This window comes from Xenopus laevis, chromosome 1S (genome assembly GCF_017654675.1).
Source record: "Xenopus laevis strain J_2021 chromosome 1S, Xenopus_laevis_v10.1, whole genome shotgun sequence".
In the NCBI taxonomy this organism is placed as follows: domain Eukaryota; kingdom Metazoa; phylum Chordata; class Amphibia; order Anura; family Pipidae; genus Xenopus; species Xenopus laevis.
The window spans coordinates 37,864,599-37,882,384 of NC_054372.1; the positions used below are offsets into that span (position 1 = coordinate 37,864,599).

Consider the following 17,786-nt stretch of genomic DNA (forward strand, 5'->3'; position numbering starts at 1 on the left):
AGAGATGACTATACGGTAATGGAGAGATTTGCTAAAGCTTTCACTAGCAGTATACACCATACATCTGATAAAGCATATTTAAACATAACAACGACAACATTGTTTTACTTTACCTGTCTTTGGCTATGGGTGCTATTAATGGTGCATACCAGTTAATTCCCACCTCACAATGCGCATCTAAATAAATTAAAACCTAAAAGAAAAGAGTGAAATATAATTAAAGGTAGTTTAGGAGCAGCAGAAGCATGGCATATATGTTGGAAGAGAGAATGGAAGACATAGACCAAAGCAGGACTAGCTGCTAGTGGGTTTTATTTTATTGGCAATAAAGCTCACTTGCAGCTAGTCCTGCTTTGGTCTATGTCTTTCATTCTCTCTTCCTGAATTTGCGCACCTGGAGTGGGGTGCTTAAGAGAAGACGGGGTTGTTGAACTTTAAACAACTAGTTGTTTTCAGGTAGAACGACTTTTTCCAATTACTTTCTATTTTCTATGTGTCACAGTTTTTCTAATATTAAAGTGTAAAGTGTAATTTTTCACCTTCTAAAGCAACTTTGGGAGGGGAGGGTCTCTGACCCTGTCAACTATTCTAAACTGATACATTTAGTTGATACATTTCTCATCTTTGTCCCTGCTGAGCAGAATCTCTGGGTTTCATTATAGGCAGCTGTTAGAATTGATACAATAGTTGCTAATACTTCAGAGATGCTGCTGAGAAATGTATCAACTCAATGTTACAAAACTGTAGAACAGTTTAGAGTCTGCGCCTGAATTACTGAGCTGCCAGACTCAAACACCTGAGACAGGAACATTAAACTTTTAACTTAGATTTTGGAAAACCCGTAAAAAATAAATAATGGAAAGTAATTTAAAAAAAGTCTTAATTTCTGGGGAAGAATCTGAAAACAACTGAACTGAAAAAATGTTTGGAAGGTGAACAACCCCTTTAAGATTTTCTTCTCATCTGTTGGGCTCTTACATGTTTGATGGCATATATGTTATTACTGCATGCGGTAATATGTGTATGAACTACTGAGTGACCAGTAACTGCTGTACAATTAGATGCATTACTATGCAAACTGCTCATGGGGAATATTAAAATGAAGAAAGACATGTTCAAAATTTGTGATAAATATTTTAAAATGTCAAACAGAAAAAGAATAATTAATGTAATCATTTAACATCTTTAAAGCAAGAGGGTACTATTGTAATTGTACAAAAGAATGCTCATATACTGCTATATACAGTATATATATATATATATATATATATATATATATATATATATATATATATATATATATATATATATATATATATATATATATTCTAATAGGGAATCACTGCTTCAATAATAGAATAAGAATAAGGTTCAGGTAGGACCCATTTTACTTCAGTCACATAATAATAAAGTGATGTTCCGGCTTCTTTTGACCTTATATAACTGTAATGAAAACACTTCAATAAATTGTCTGTAGCACTTGGCAATACAGCTGCTGAGACCAGCAAGAGTCTCTCTGAGGATACATTACATGCCATGAGAGCAAATATGCGCATTTTCTTCTATTGCCATTTTTTATACCATAATTATAGTTTAATTGCCTGTGAGTACTGGTTAAAAAAAAAAAAAAAAAGCTGTCATTAAAGGGGTGGTTCACCTTTAAAGTAACTTTCATTATGTTATTGAACGGCCATTTCTAAACAACTTTTCAATTGGCTTTCATTATTCATTTTTTTTATAGTTTTAGTTATTTGTCCTTTTCTTCTAACTCTTTGCAGCTTTCTATTTCCTATTCATATTCCAGTCTCTTATTCAAATCAATGCATGGTTGCTAGGATAATTTGGACCCTAGTTACCAGATTGCTTAAGAGGCAAATTGAAGAGCTGCTGAATAAAAAGCAAAATAACTCAAAAACCTTCAATAATAAAAAATGAAAACCAATTGCAAATTGTCTCAGTATATCATTCTCTACATCATACTAAAAGTTATCGCAAAGGTGAACAACCCCTTTAAGTACCTCAATAATATCAAAGGCAAATAATTTTGCCACCTGCATGACCTTCTGCTTGGCGAACTCAACCAGAACTCAAACAATTGCCCCACTGATAAAGATAATAAGGATACGAGGCAACTAATATGGAACTGGTGGACAAACACAGGTTTACTGCTGAAAGTGCATATTTCCTGCAATCCATACAATATGTTTCAGGCATCAGAAGCCCCTTTTCAAGTGTCACACAAAAAAGGTGATGCCTGAAGTGTGATTTGCAATACAATGTAACTTTCAGCAGTAAACCTTAGTGTGCCCTCCAATTCCTTATTATCTGCCCCTCCTTTGACTCAAGGTTTAGACTTGGTCAGGTCAAGTGACTATTCTTTAGATTTACTTTAGGAAGCATTTCAGAATGATAATCACCTGACCAGTGACTGCACTAGCAGGGTAAGTGGATGGGCAATTTATTGTGCATTAAACAGGTAGTTGTGTGTATGGCAAAACCTTTGAAATCACCCTGTGGCCGCAATCCACCTCATGTTCACAATGAAACTGCAGTCATTCCTGTTGAACAGGAGAGGGGTAGGTACTGTATGTGGGACACATTATTTTCTCCTTACCTGTCCAAGTTTTGATTTCTGGGCTCCGATACTTCTAGCCTGGATTAATCCTTCTCTCCGCTCATTTCTGAAAACCTTCACAAGGCCATTCCACTGCTTAACGTATTCATCTAACCTCCCCTTTAGATGTTCTGCAAACAGATAAAATCACATGCCATTATAGCAAAATGTCTATGTTACACGTGGATAAGGAGCAAGCTGGCTGCAAAAACAGACGCTTCCAGAGGCATTTGTAAATGTAGTGAGCACTCAATTCTGCTTCATGAAAGATCACAGTAGGGTCATTTGCACTAGAAGAGGACAAGAAAAAAAATACATCTGAAGGCCTATTCATAGTTGCTTTGCGGATTACCATAATCCTGGCATGCTTAATAGCAAGAGACAACCTCTATTGATGGTGTAAGTGATATGCAAAGTGAAGTCCGACTGAGAATTTAAAAACAAGGCATCCAGTGGCTCAGTTTCCAGTAAAGAAATGCTAGGGTCGGGGGGTTGATTAGAATATGATCAAGCAAGTTAATTGAATCAACTTCAGACTACTTAAAACACACTAAGCAATTCAGGGCGTTTTATCTCCCAGTTAATTATCAACTCAGAGGGCATTAAAATACTCATAATCAATCCTCCCGACCCACTCAATTGTAACGATAATTTCCTGGACCCAGGGGTGCAACTGTAGCTTAAAAATACAGTAGTCAGCGTTTTTAGTTTGACAAATTCATTCTGGGTCCAGGCTATTGCCATTGAAATGAATGAAGGGAGAATCGAAGCAATTACAAATTGCTTGGCAGGCTCCCCAAACAAGAGTTTACTCCCCTCCCCTGCATATTACCAGAAAAGTCAAGACTCTAAAGACAAGCCTCAGTGCAGTAGTCAGATGTACTACAGTGTTGTAGACCAAAAGAGACACTATAGCATGGCAGATGCAGAGAGGGGGAAATGAGGATAGTAAGAAGAATGGGTGAAAAGTTAAAGTGGGAATAATGAGGAATAGGGAGCCCCAAGGAGAAAGGGAAAAGGGCAGAGTGGAGAGTAGGGGAAAGAGAAGAAGAGGAATGGATAATACAGAGCGGTGGAATATGTTGGCACTTTATAAATTATTATAAATACATGTAAATAATAATTGTGGCAGGTGAAAAAAGGCTGATGGTGAGGATCACTAGTGAGTTGGCAGCAAATCTGTTACAGTTCAAGAAAAGTTAGAGTCACTGGGGGTTGCTAATGTGGTAGGCACCCCTTAGTGTCTTTAATCACTTACCTAATACCTTGAGCCAACACACTTCTTTGTGTCCTCAAGTTCCCTAAAGCTGGCCATAGACGCAAAGATCTGATTGTACGAATTGAGGATTCGTACGATTTTCGGACCGTGTGTGGAGAGTCCCGACATTTTTCGTCCGGCGGAGATCGGTCGTTTGGTCGATCGGAAAGGTTAGAAAATTTCTGTCGGCTGCCGATAATATCTCTGTGTGTATTGCCGATCGTACGATTTTAAGTGGGAGACTGTCACTAGCTTTGTTTGGACATAACTTTCGTACGATTGCTGTCAGGGGCAGAACATCAGCTGTTCTGTTCTTTTCTACTTTATTTGATCTGAATGGTTAATGGCAGGTCGGGAGATGGGGAAGTCCGATCGTTCGAGGATTGGAACGATCGGATCTTTGCATCTATGGCCAGTTTAAGATGGAGGCTTTTATAATAAAATGACATGTTTCACAATGACAATAGAGTTTATTTCCCTTCTCATGGTTATGCTTTATACTCGATTTATATCTAAAAAGCATGTTCATTCCTTTAGTTTCCAATCAGACATTTTTTATGTATTTATACATCACTGTCATACATGGCAGAACTGCTAATTCACGAGTTAAAGGAAGAAGTGGCTACATTCTGCAAAATATAACTAGATTCTCTCCCAGAGCTACCTTACCAAATATAACTCGTTTTTATTATCCTTCTGCCCACTGCCCACCATTTCTTTTTAATATTAAATGTTACATCCCCCATAGCATAGTTGGAGATAGAAAAGACCCTTAACTGAGTGGATGCTATACCAAAATAGAGGATACTTATTCAGTGTCGGACTGGCCCATCAGGATACCAGGAAAACTCCCGGTGGGCCAGGTGTCTGTGTGCATGTTGCTTCTAACCATTTGGCCTATTTCATTATCCACTATTTCTTTATAGGAACAAAGAGGTATATTAATGGAAGAGAAGAGTATAGTATGTAGTGAAAAAAAGACTAGGAGAATAAAGATATTTATTGAGGATATACTTGTTTGGAATGGAGTGGGCCCTCAGCCTCAGATTTTCTGGTGGGCGCCTGGCATCCCAGTCTGACACTGAACCTATCCAAATTAACTAACCTTCAAATGTTAGTGATTTGTACTTTATACAGAAAGTGATGCAGGGGTGTCAAGCCTGAGTTCTTTCAGCTAATTAATATAAAGGAACCATCTTCTTTGTGCGGGGTCATTAGTAATTAAACAGCATTATGCAAAAAAATAGGCAAAGCTTGTGCAAACCCTGTAACAGATAATTTGAGGTGTGCAACTTTGCCTGTTTGTGTATAGCAATGTAAGTGCCTTGTCAATGAGTTGTCTTTGTGGGCAAAACACCTGAGAAATGGCTTGTGCTTGTGACTTCACCTTGTGAACAGAACCTGTTTTTCTACCTACTCGCTGTTCAGGCTTGTCCATGCAAATATAAGCCACTGAAACAATAAGCAGTTAACAGAATAATAAAACAGCTACACCTACGGGATCTTCTCATTAGCTAGAAGTTTAGAGCCGTCGTGGCTGAAGAAGGATTATAAACCTTTAACCTTTTTCTAACCAATTGGTGACAAACCGACAATAATATAGTTAGTAGCTTGTGTTTAAAGGAGAATTAAAGCTTGACTAATGAAGTGGGGCAGAAATGTTGTACATTATGTTTTGGGCTTCTGTACCAGTCCAAGACAACCACAGCCTTTTAGCAGAAAAGATCTGCGTCTCCAAAGATGCCCATATTCTTTTCTGCACATGCTCTGTGCTTCTGTCAGTTACTGAGCTTAGGGTCTGACACACAATATAGGACAACCCCTAAGCTTAGCTTCTCAACAGCTGTTCAAAAGCACAATGAGCCTGTGAGTGTCGTAGAGACTCCTAACCAAATCAGAGATGGGAAACTCCTGTGACAAATTTGAAGGCCTGGATCATTAATACTATATATATGCTGAACTTTTAGGCTGGTTCAGTATATAAAATATGGCATTTCTATTGTTTTTTCTATTTTTTTTAGTTTTCCTTTAAGGGAAAACACATTTTCTAGCGTTAGCACAACTGACCCAGCCACAACGCCCCCAGCAAAAGGATGGCTAATTACTAATATCTGCCAGGTTAAAAGAGAAAGATTGTAATTGTTTAGTGAGAACCTGGGGCAGTTTGCTGAAAACTGCACCCGCCTGGGGTACTACTGTAGGAGCACCATGTCTCAATCTTCTCCCTGTTCTTGGATCCTCTTTGTGACTCCAGACCTGATGCACAAGCACAGTAGAAAAACCAGCTTTTTGTTTAGACGTTTTTACTCCACTGTTCACGTGCACTCGAACCAGGCTATAGAATCCAGATTCCAGGGTTGGTGCAGCTTTCAGTGAACAGGATCACTGGTCCAGGGTCACATAAAAAGATGTAATATTACTCGGGGGGGGGGGGGGGTGAATGAAATTTTGGCACATTTTTTTTCTGTTTTAAAGACCCGTCTTTCAGGCACACGGAGTTAAAGGGGACCTGTCACCTAGACATAAAAGCTGTATAACAAGTCATTTTCAAACTATAAATGAAACCTAAATTATTACAAACTTCCATATCTGTTATAAACTTGTTTAAAAGTCTCAGCTGCCAATCATATATTGCCTGCCCCACCTCTATGCCTTAGGCATAGGGGCGGGACAGGTAATTACTTAGATGTGGCTGCAGTCCTTACATTTCCCCTCCCTCCTCACCATCTAATTGTGTAGCCAGTTCATGGGCATGTACATCAGGTGTCCCTAATCTGGTGCATAAACAAGATTTTGGCATGATGCAAAGCTTACCTTAATAGCATTGTCTGCAAAATGGCACCTGTCTGCTTGCCATGATTGTGAATTCCAAAACTTAAATAAACAGGATTGAAATAATTTTTTTATAGTGTAAGTGATGTTTATTTTGCTTGAATAACATCATGAAATAGGATTTGGAATTATTTCTCGGGGTGACAGGTCCCCTTTAAGAATACACCCAGTGTAAATTGTACAATGTTAATTGTGCAGTGTACAACTCTGCTTGTTTAAAGGGTTAATTTAACTTTTAAGTTTAAATTTATTATGTTATAGAATGTCCTATTTTTACCAATTTTTCATTTGGTCTTCATTTTTTAAATAGTTGCTTAATTATTTGCCTTCTTCCCCTTTCCAGGTTTCAAATGGTGGTGGTGGTGTCATTGTCCTGGGCAGTCAAAAAACTATTGCTCTGCTACAGTACTAGTTATTGTTATTTTTATTACTGTTTATTCAGGTCCTCTTCGATTCATTTTCTACACTCTAATTCAGACCACTGCCTGGCTGATAGTGTAAACTGGACAATTTAATAAAATTCCAACCTGGGAAGCTTCTGAACAAAAATGTAAATAATTAAAAAAATAAATTATCATACTAAAACGGTAAGCTACCCCCTTAAGTGAAAATACGCCAACCCCCCTTGTATTCAGTTGTGTTATAGCTGCAAAGGGTATAAAATAGTATCAATAATAAATATAGAGGTACTTACCTTTGTTACTGAAATCATCAATCATCACAATCTCGGCCAGGTATTTTCTGGGTGTTCGTTTAATGACACTGTGAATAGTTCTCATTAGCGTAGACCAACCCTCATTGTGGAAGACAATTACTACACTGGAGGTGAGCAGGTTCTCATCATAATGCCAGAACTTGCATCTATAAATTACAACATATATATGGATTAAATCTGCTGTGTGGGTTGATATATTAAAGGAGACATATTAAAAGAGACATATGCTATAAAAAAAAAGGGGGTGAGGGGTGGGCGTGTCCTAACGCTTCAGAAGTTGCATGGGGTTAGTAAATCACAGCCCTGCAGTCAGGCAAAATTAATAAGCTTAAAACACTACTTTTTAAAGCATTTTCATTCTATATTTAAAGGAGAACTAAAGCTTAACTAAAGAAGTAGCTAGAAATGTTGTACATTATATTTTGGGATTCTGTACCTGCCCAAGGCAACCACAGTCCTTAAGCAGTAAAGATCTGTGTCTCCAAAGATGCCCCAGTAGCTCCCCATCTTCTTTGCTGCTGATTCACTGCACATGCTCTGTGCTGCTGTCACTTTCTGAGCTGAGGGACCCACTCACAATATACAGTACATATAGAATATAAATGTCACGATATAAGTCTGATTAGTAATTAATACAGATAATTACTACATGGCAGCACAGAAACCAGTGGCGTAACTACCGGGGGAGCAACTGGGCCAGGGCCCGCACCCCCGCAGGGTCCCCCCGGCAGATCGCGCACACTGCAGCCGGCTGCAGGCGCAAAGAAAATGCGCACGGACAAGGGTGGGGTCCTGGCTGCACGGCCCGCCCCCACCTAGTTCCGTTACTGACAGAAACCAGTGCAATTAGCCATAAAGCATCAGTTGATTTTACAAGCCAACCTCATTTCCTGCTTGATAATTTGTGACGACCCCTAAGCTTAGCTTCTCAACAGCTGCTCAGAGCCCACTGAGCATGTTAGTGTCACAGACAATTTCCAAGATGATGACCCCCTGTGACAAGTTTGAAGTCCTGGATCATTGCTGCTACTGAGAAGCTAAAACTTTAGGCTAGTGCAATAAGATCATTATACAAAACATGGCATTTTTAGCCATATTAATTTTTAGGGTTTAGTTCTCCTTTAAAAGAGTATGATGCCCTAGCACAGAGTTGCTTTTCATACAATATGTTACCTTTACATAAAATCCTTTACAAATATTATATAAAAGGGCACTCCCCTCTTCTATTCGTATTCCAGTCTCTTATTCAAATCAATACATGGTTGCTAGGGTAATATAGACCCTAGCCACCAAACTGCTGACATTGCAAACTAGAGAGCTGCCAAATACAAAACTAAATAAGTAAAAAAAAAAAAAAAATGAAAAACTGCAAATTGTCTCAGAATTCCATCATACTAAAAGTTAACTTTAAAGGTTATATAAAAGGGCAATCCCCTCTTCTATTCGTATTCCAGTCTCTTATTCAAATCAATACATGGTTGCTAGGGTAATATAGACCCTAGCAACCAAACTGCTGACATTGCAAACTAGAGAGCTGCCAAACACAAAACTAAATAAGTAAAAAAAATAAAAAAAATGAAAAACTGCAAATTGTCTCAGAATTCCATCATACTAAAAGTTAACTTTAAAGGTTATGAACCCCTTTAAATGTAAGGAATCTCTTTTCATATGCAAAAACTGTATGGTTATAAGGATGCCTTCAATAGATCAAAGTCCTGTGAATATATATATTTGTTTAATTCCTGTAAAATATGGATCATTTTCTGTTTTTATTATTACAGCTGGTATTGTAGATCCTGACGGGCCAATAAACTACCAAAGCAGTGGAATGTTAGCTCCTAAGTCAAATCGATTGGCCAACATATGCATGGTCTTCTTTGTTCCAAGACCACAAAGTGCTGCAGTTCAACAGCCATGGTTGATGAATCATTGACGCAATGTTTCCCACACAAAAGAGTAAGTGTTAGCCGTGCCAGCACGCAATATTGTAGTGAGCAGGGGCAGTTTGAGGCGACAGTATAAAAGACAGAATAGGGGAGTGAATATAGACAGGCACAAATGTGTGATTCTTACAGCAACCATAAAAGCCTGCTCTTGAGAATCAGTCTAGCAGAAAAGCCTGGCATTTGGAAGCATCCGCAAGCAATTTATTAGGCACTTTTCCCCCACAATGACTGTTGAGCCGGCCATCACTTGCTATATAATCTTAATGGGAGCTGTAAGTCAATCATACAATAAACCAGAAATACGTGTTACCATAAATTAGGTGCTTTACAGTCTCTTTGGCCAGTTAGAGGAACATAAACTTTATTTGGCATTTAAAAGCTATATTTTTTTTTATCGACACATCTAACCTATTAAAAGGGAACATTTTACTAAAATGAAAAAGGGGGGTAAACATCGTAAACGCAACGGCTTCATTTGATTATTTAACAAGGTATAGGATCCGTTATTCAGAAACCCGTTATCTAGAAAGCTCCAAATTAGGGAAAGTCTGCCTCCCATAGACTCCATTTTATCCAAATAATCCAAATTTTTACAGATTTCCCTTTTCTCTGTTATAATAAAATAGTACCTTGTACTTTATCCAAATTAAGATAATTAATGCGGATGCACCGAATCCAGGATTCGGGCTTTTCCAGCAGGATTCAGATTCGGCCGAATCCTTGTGCCTGGCCGAACCGAATTCGAATCCTAATCCTAATTTGCATGTACGGGAAGGGAAATCAAGTAACATTTTGTCATAAAACAAGGAAGTAAAAAGTTTTTTTCCCACATTTTACCTTTCTGTCACTAATTTGAATATGCAAATTAGGATTCGGTTCGTCCAAATCCCAAATAGTGGATTCAGTGCATCCCTAATAATGAATCCTTATTGGAAGCAAAACCAGCCTATTGGGGTTATTTAATGTTTATTTGATTTTCTAGTAAACTTAGGGCATGAAGATTCAACTTACGGAAAGATCAGTTATCCGGAAAATCCCAGGTCCCAAGCATTCTGGATAACAGGTCCCATACCTGTATTTCCATACTTTGAATGCATGACTTCTTGGCCCCCACGTTCTATATCTCTCAGAATTGGCATAATTAACCCAACAAATTGTAGAGAAATATGTACAGGTATGGGATCCGATATCCGGAAAGCTCAGAATTACGGGAGGGCTATCTCCCATAGACTCTGTTTTATAGTATAATTACATTTTTTAAGAAATTATTTCCTTTTTCTCTGTAATAATAAAACAGTACTTTGTACTTGAGCCAAACTAAGATCAATCCTGTTTGGTTTATTTAATGTTTACATGATTTATGCGGCATGGGTTAGAGTAAGCTATCCAGTAATGAATGTAGATGGATGTGATGGAATTCTAAGAGAGATCTGCTGCCACCTCCTGGCAGTAACTGAGGAATGAAAAGAGGCTGCAAATTCAGAGTGCAACATTGATCATGGGCCAAGAATCAATGGGGGAAAAATACAGTGTGGGAAGGGTCAACCATCAGGCCCCAACTAGGCTTTACCACAAGAGCAAGAGTCCCATTTAAACGTGCCAAGCAAAGTCTCACTTATCTAGGGATATAGCATCTCTCCTTAAGGGTCAGATTTATCAAGGGTCGAAAAGTAAACTTGAATTCCAATTCAAAATTCACACATTCAAATTTGAATCCCCCTATTCGATTGTAAATTCTATTGGGAGATTTATCACACCTGAATAATCGCCACCTAAAACCTGCAGAGATGTTAATAGCCTTCTGGACAATCAAATTTTTTTTTTTGGAGAAAAACTTGATTCGTACAAATAGAATTTGATTCGAATATGATTCGAATTTTCAGGTCGGAACCGTTCGATCGAATATTAGCTAAATGTTTTCTTCAATAACCTCCCAGTCGAATTGTGAGTATATTCTGATTAAAAAAAAAAATTACAAATTTGAAATTCGACCTTTGATAAATGGGCCTCTAGGTGTAACGCACAGTGTATGTCAGGCACCAGCAATTTAGTCCCCATTGTTCCATATATAACAGAGGCACCGTCGGCTACAAACTCAGCTTTTCATAAGTATAATACCAATTCTGTTAAAACTGAAGGAATCTACATCTTGAATGGTAAGTTACACAGAAATGCACACAATTACAAAAATAACACCGACAAACAAAAAAAATGTAAAACAAAATCGAGAAAGAAGACCAATTGCTATAATATGACTGCCTGAGAGAGATAACCAGGCCAAAGGGGTTGTTTACCTTTAAGTTAACTTTTTTACATTATATAGAGAGAGGTAGTCTAAGCAGTGGCATAACTAGAGTTCAATGACAAGGAAGAAAGACAGTCCTTTAGGTTTAAATGTTACCTTGTGGAGGAAAGGAGGCGTGAATTACTGTTGCCAATTATTCAAAGGAAAAGAAAAAGATAGTAAGAGCCCCCTTACTCTCAAATTAATTAACTAACTTATTTAAAATTATATAGTGAACCAATGAGTTAATAATTATAAAGTGCTTACAAAGTGCTTGTGCTAATAAACAAGATTTGCTTAGTTTAATTAAAGCTTAAAATAGATAACACAACAACAAGTTCAGAGAAGCATAATGTTGCTTTTTCTGTGTATTAAAAAGTGGCCAGTGCCAACTTGTTAATTGATGTACTTAATATATAAGCAATAGATTCAGAATTCCAATAAATTAGAAAGTGCTAGTGCTTAACCGCTACTCACTTGCCGACTGAGTGTGGTTCAAAATAATTAATTTATGCAAGTGCCAGTGCATTATGAAATCACAAGGTAATTAGTTAAAATTTTCGTTTTACAAAAAAAGGAACCAGGACCAACATTCAAGGAAATTTGAGTAGGAAAAGGAAAATTCTAAGCCCTGGGACCCCACACGGGGAGAAAGTAGTACACTGGGGACTGTGGTCTCGTATATTACATGCCCTATCTCTCAAAGAGCTAAAATCTAAAAAACCACAAATCCACCAGTGCCATATGAACAACAGAGAATGAAGAAATTGAATGCAGTTCCCTGGACCAGACTATGAGTACCCAAAATTCAGTTAAAAAATTTTTTTGATCGAAATAGTAGTTAGAATCTAAGCAACCATAAAATAAAAATAAAATATTATAGTGAAGAGAGGCTCTGCCAACGGGTTTCGCTAAAAAGCTTTGTCAAGGCAAATGTTGTTCACTCCTGCTTGCACGTTTTTTAAGGACTTCCGTGTTTAGAGATCTCGCGCAGCGTTATGACGTCTGTGCGTGTTTTTGCCTGCGTTAAGAAACCTCGCGTGAATACACACAGCGTGTTCACGCCTGCGTGTTTACGCCTGTGCAGCGTTATGACGTCTATGCGTGTTTACGTCTGCGTCAAAACAAAGATTTAGAGGCGTGTCTCAGTCAACGCCCACACTAGATTGACATGTTAGGACACCCTATGTCTTCCACATTAACCCCATATGTTAGACTTCACCCAATTCAAGGTGAACATGTCTAAATGGGGAAACGTGTTACGCACATGTGAAAAGGGGGAGATTACACCCAAGGGAATATGAATTTATAAAAAAGCATGGAAAAGTATATTTTCATTAATTCCTATTGGGGAGACGGTGTTTAATTTAAAGATCCAATGACTTTCACGTTTCAACATTTCCTGCTCCAGATTGCCCCCTCTAATGCCCAAGTTGATTTTCTCAATAGCCCAAAATTTTAAATTGGTTGGATTCGTGTTATGAAAATGTTTAAAATGACATGCTACGGTTGACAATGATTTTTCTGTTTTGTTTGCTTTGTCAGCATTCCTAATTGAGCTACAATGCTGCTGTATTCGACATTTTAACATCAGAGTCGTCATTCCCACGTATCTTTTGTTACAGGGGCATTCCAAACAGTAAATAACCCCTGTGGTTTTGCAATTAATATAGTTGTTAATGTGATGAACTTGGTCAAATCGATCGGTAAAGGTGGTGTTTTTAAGCATTTTGTCACACATATTGCAATTTCCACAGGGGAAACATCCCTTTACATTGATAGGTTTACGTGGGTTTTGGTAATGACTTTTAGAAAGCACGTCTTTTAGATTGGGGCTACGCCTGTAACATACTGAAACTTTATTCTGTAAAACAGAGTTGAGGGTTTCATCTTCTAGGAGAATGGTCCAATGTTTATTAATGATATTGTTAATCAAATTGCTATTGGTATTATATGTGGTAATGAATCTGACTACCTCATTGGTTTGAGATTTGGTCTTGGTATTTAATAATTGTGCTCTATTTGTATAGAGTGCTCTATGGTAGGCTTTCTTGATAAGTTTTCCTGAATAGCTAGAACTAGAGTTCGCCGGCAGAGGAGCCCAGCTCACTCCATACCCACTTCCAGTCCCGCCTCTGCCCCGCCCACATCCTGCCTCCACCCCAACCACTCCCCACCCTGACTCCACCAAGGACCACCCAACTTGCATTCCTCTTCCTCGCCACAGGTAAAGAGAGGCTGGGGAGGAGGGTTTTTTATATGGTATAGAACAGGGGTCCCCAACCTTTTTTATCAGTGAGCAACATTCAGATTTTAAAAGGAATTGGGGAGCAACGCAAGCATGAAAAATGTTCCTGGTTGTGCTGAATAAGGACTGTGATTGGCCATTTGGTAGCCCTATGTGGACTGACAGCCTACAGGAGGCTCATTTTGCTACTACACCTGTATTTTATGCAACCAAAACTTGCCTACAAGCCAGGAATTAAAAAATAAGCACCTGCTTTTAGGCCATGGGGAGCAACATTCAAGGGGTCTGGGAGCAACATGTTGCTCACGAGCCACTGGTTGGGGACCAATGGTATAGAAGGAGCAGATCCCACAGTTCAGGCCCCCTGTTCCCCTGCGACAGCAGGGTCTGCTTCCTCTATAGTTACACCACTGATTCAGAGACAATTTGCAATTGGGTTTTTTTTATGGTTTTAGAGTTATTTAGTTTTTTTAGTCAGCAGCTATGCAGTTTGCAGTTTCAGCAATCTGGTTACTAGGGTCAAATTTACCCGAGCAACCATGCACTGATTTGAATAAGAGACTGGAACATGAGACTGGAACATGAATAAGAGAGGGCCTAAACAGAAAGAGGAGTACTAAAAAGCAGAATTACAATAAATTTGTAAACTTAGCATTTGTTTGTAGATGGGGTCAGTGACCCCTCATTTGAAAGCTGTAAACAGTCAGAATAAAAGGGCAAATCATCCAAAAACTATTAAAAAAAATAAATAATGAAGACTAGTTGAAAATTTGCAGATAATTGTCCATTCTATAACACACCTGTACTAAAATTAACTTCTAGGTGAAGCACCCCTTTAAACAAGCTTAGTGATCCTGTGACAAGCTGCCACCTGTAATAAAAGTCTCATTATAGATTTGCCTTAGGCAAACAGATTTCTGGGGAAGTAATTAAGTTATACGTTACTCCCTGGATCAGAAACCAGAAATACACACAATAAATTCTTTTTGTTGGGTCTCATCTGTCAGATCCTTCTGGAAACAAAGAGGTTAAAAATCTCCTTTCCACATGAAGTGAAATCCCTGGTTCCAGCAGTAAGCGGATCTCATAAATCCGCACACCATGAATATTAAGAGTCATGTTATTTTTTGTGTAATGAAAGTGGATAAAGCAGTAAACTTGCAATATTCTTACCACATTTCAAATTAATGTCTGCAATCTTTCCTGCAGCCAGAGTGTGGATACCAACAGCAGCTACAACATATATCTTTATGTATTAAAGGTATGGCACCCGTTATCCAGAAAGCCCTGAATTACGGAAAGGTCATCTCCTATAGATTCCATTTTACCCAAATTATGCAAATTTTAAAAAAAACTATTTCCTTTTTCTCTTTTATAATAAAACAATACATTGTACTTGATCCAAACTAAGATATAATTAATTCTTATTGGAAGCAAAACCAGCCTATTGGGTTTATTTAATGTTTACATGATTTTCTAGTAGTAGTTAAGGAATGAAGATCCCTTATTCGGAAAACCCCAGGTCCCAAGCATTCTGGATAAAAGGTCCCATACCTGTACTATATGTGAGATAGTGAGGGTCAGTTTCTGCTGCCCCATTCCAATCATTCTGCTTTGTGGCTGCCAGGGTCACTCACCCTAGCAACCAGAGACAAAATTAAAGGTGACCTATCACTAGCTATTAAATACAGGTGCAAATGTTATACATTTATTAAAATTCATAAAACCACATTTATAGACAGCCAAACAGGATTTCTGTGTTGAAAGATATAATTAAAACATACAAAATAAAGAACAAAGAGCGTCAAGCCTGCTTTGACAGTTTTACAGGTATGGGATCCGTTATCTGGAAACTCAGAGAGTTCCGAATTACAGAAATGCCATCTCCCATAGACTCCATTATAATCAAATAATCCAAATTTGTAAGAATGATTTCCTTTTTCTCTGTAATAATAAAACAATACCTTGTACTTGATCCCAACTAAGATATAATTAATCCTTATTGGAAGCAAGACCAGCCTATTGTGTTTATTTAATGTTTAATTGATTTGTAGACTTAAGGGGGCAAATTCACATTCGTAGTTTCGCCAGGCCCAACTTCGCCGCACTTCGCCAGGCGTAGTTTCGCCAGCGCTCCGCAAATTCACTAAAATCAGAAGTTGCGCTCAGGGGTAGCGTAAGGTTGCGAAGTTGCGCTAGCGTTGATTCGCTATGTAAAGCGAAGTTACGCTAGCGAAGGCTAATTTGCATACGGCGCCAAATTCAAATTTCAATGGAGGAACACGTATCTGCACTACAAATGCCTAGAAAACCTTCAAATCAGCAAATAAAAATTTTATTTTGCCCTACATATGTGCCCACTGTCTAGGTAAGTTGCCATGAGTCAGGAAATGTAGGGGGAAGGAGGGGAGACCCAAAAAATTTTTCGATCTTTTTCAGCCTATCACCCATAATGTAGAAAACACGCCAGCGTTTTTTGGGACTTAGAAAAAATTTTGACTTTTTTTTTAAACAATCCCTATCTACTCTATTGCGCTTCGCCAGGTCTGAGGTGGCGAAGGAAGTCTAGCGTAAAAGGTAGCGTTCAGTACACTGCGCACGTTAGTGAATTTGCGTAGTTACGTCGCTATCGAAAATTCGCCAGGCGTAAGGGTGCGAAGTAACACTAGCGAAACTACGCCAGCGTTCGTTAGGGAATTTGCGCAGTAACGAAAATGCCAAACGCTAGCGAATTAACGCTAGTGTTCGGCGCTTCGGCGCTTAGTGAATTTGCCCCAAGGTATGAAGATCCGAATTACGGAAAGATCAGTTATCCGAAAAACCCCAGGTCCTGAGCATTCTGGATAACAGGTCTCCTGCCTGTAATCTGCAATACACTGAAAGGTGAGCTTGACTAATGCAGTTCTGTGTCTGTAAGTGGTAATATAGAGACACAATAAATGTGACAGTAATGAACCCACCACAGGAAAATGTCACTATTTGGGTGCTTTAATATGGAGATCAATTTGTTACTGGGGAAACAGTCGTTAGTGACAGTATGGAAGCTGCAAGTAGTTTCTGTACGTGGGCGTTTGCGATACTTTCATAATATTTCCCTCCTAATTACATTATTCCATCCCCTGCTGTCATATAACTGTTCATTTCATTGGTTGTTGTATTCTGCAAGTAACACAGTAATGTTCCTCATCCACAGGTTTCATGCTTCACTATCAGGAGCGTTATAGGATAGCTGTGTTTGGTTTATTGCATTTAAAGCAACAATAAGCAGATATTACATGTTCTCTGCAGACAAAAAACTAAATTTGCCAGTTAGCCCAAAACACAGAGAGAACAGCAGCAGTAAGGCATTGTTACATGGGCAGACTTCCCAGAATAAATGGCACATAATGACAAGTCAGGACAAAATTTCAGCAAAGGAAACAGAACATTTGTCCAAGAAGCTAGCCAGAACCTGGTTGGTTTAGGAGATGTAGACACAGGGAAAATATAAAAATCCATAAAAGATGGTGTCCTGGCTGGAATCAAACCAAGGGCCCCAGCAATGCAAGCAGTGGTGTAACTAGAGTACAGAGGGCCCAACGTACTCTGATTCCCATCCTCCTGCCCAATTCCCGTCCCACCTCACTTCCCATCCCGCCTCCGCCCATGTCCCACCCATACTCCGCCCACTCCTACCCGACTTGCTTCCCCCTTCTTCGCCGGTAAGAGAAGGTGGCTGGGGAGGAGGATTTTTTTTTTTTTGCTATGGAGGAAGCTGACCCCACAGTCCTGCCCCCCCTGCGACTATGGGGTCTGCTTCCTCTATAGTTACACCACTGAATGCAAGGCTACTGCCTTTACTGTAATAAGCAGAGGGCAGAATTTCCCACTTGACCATCTGACCAGTAGA

The 17,786-nt window shown here is 38.8% G+C and overlaps 1 protein-coding gene across 4 annotated transcripts in view; it reads right to left on the reverse strand.

Annotated features, from left to right (window-relative positions):
• Window positions 1–17,786, reverse strand: part of galnt7.S (polypeptide N-acetylgalactosaminyltransferase 7 S homeolog) — an 84,237-nt gene that overhangs the window by 16,680 nt on the left and 49,771 nt on the right. For all 4 annotated transcript variants that reach the window (XM_018243206.2, XM_018243207.2, XM_018243205.2 and 1 more), the window contains exons 4-6: window positions 7,399–7,565; window positions 2,615–2,745; window positions 114–193 (exon numbers count right to left, since the gene is read on the reverse strand). In XM_018243206.2, the coding sequence (XP_018098695.1) occupies window positions 114–193; window positions 2,615–2,745; window positions 7,399–7,565 (378 nt within the window). The remainder of the gene's footprint in view (window positions 1–113; window positions 194–2,614; window positions 2,746–7,398; window positions 7,566–17,786) is intronic.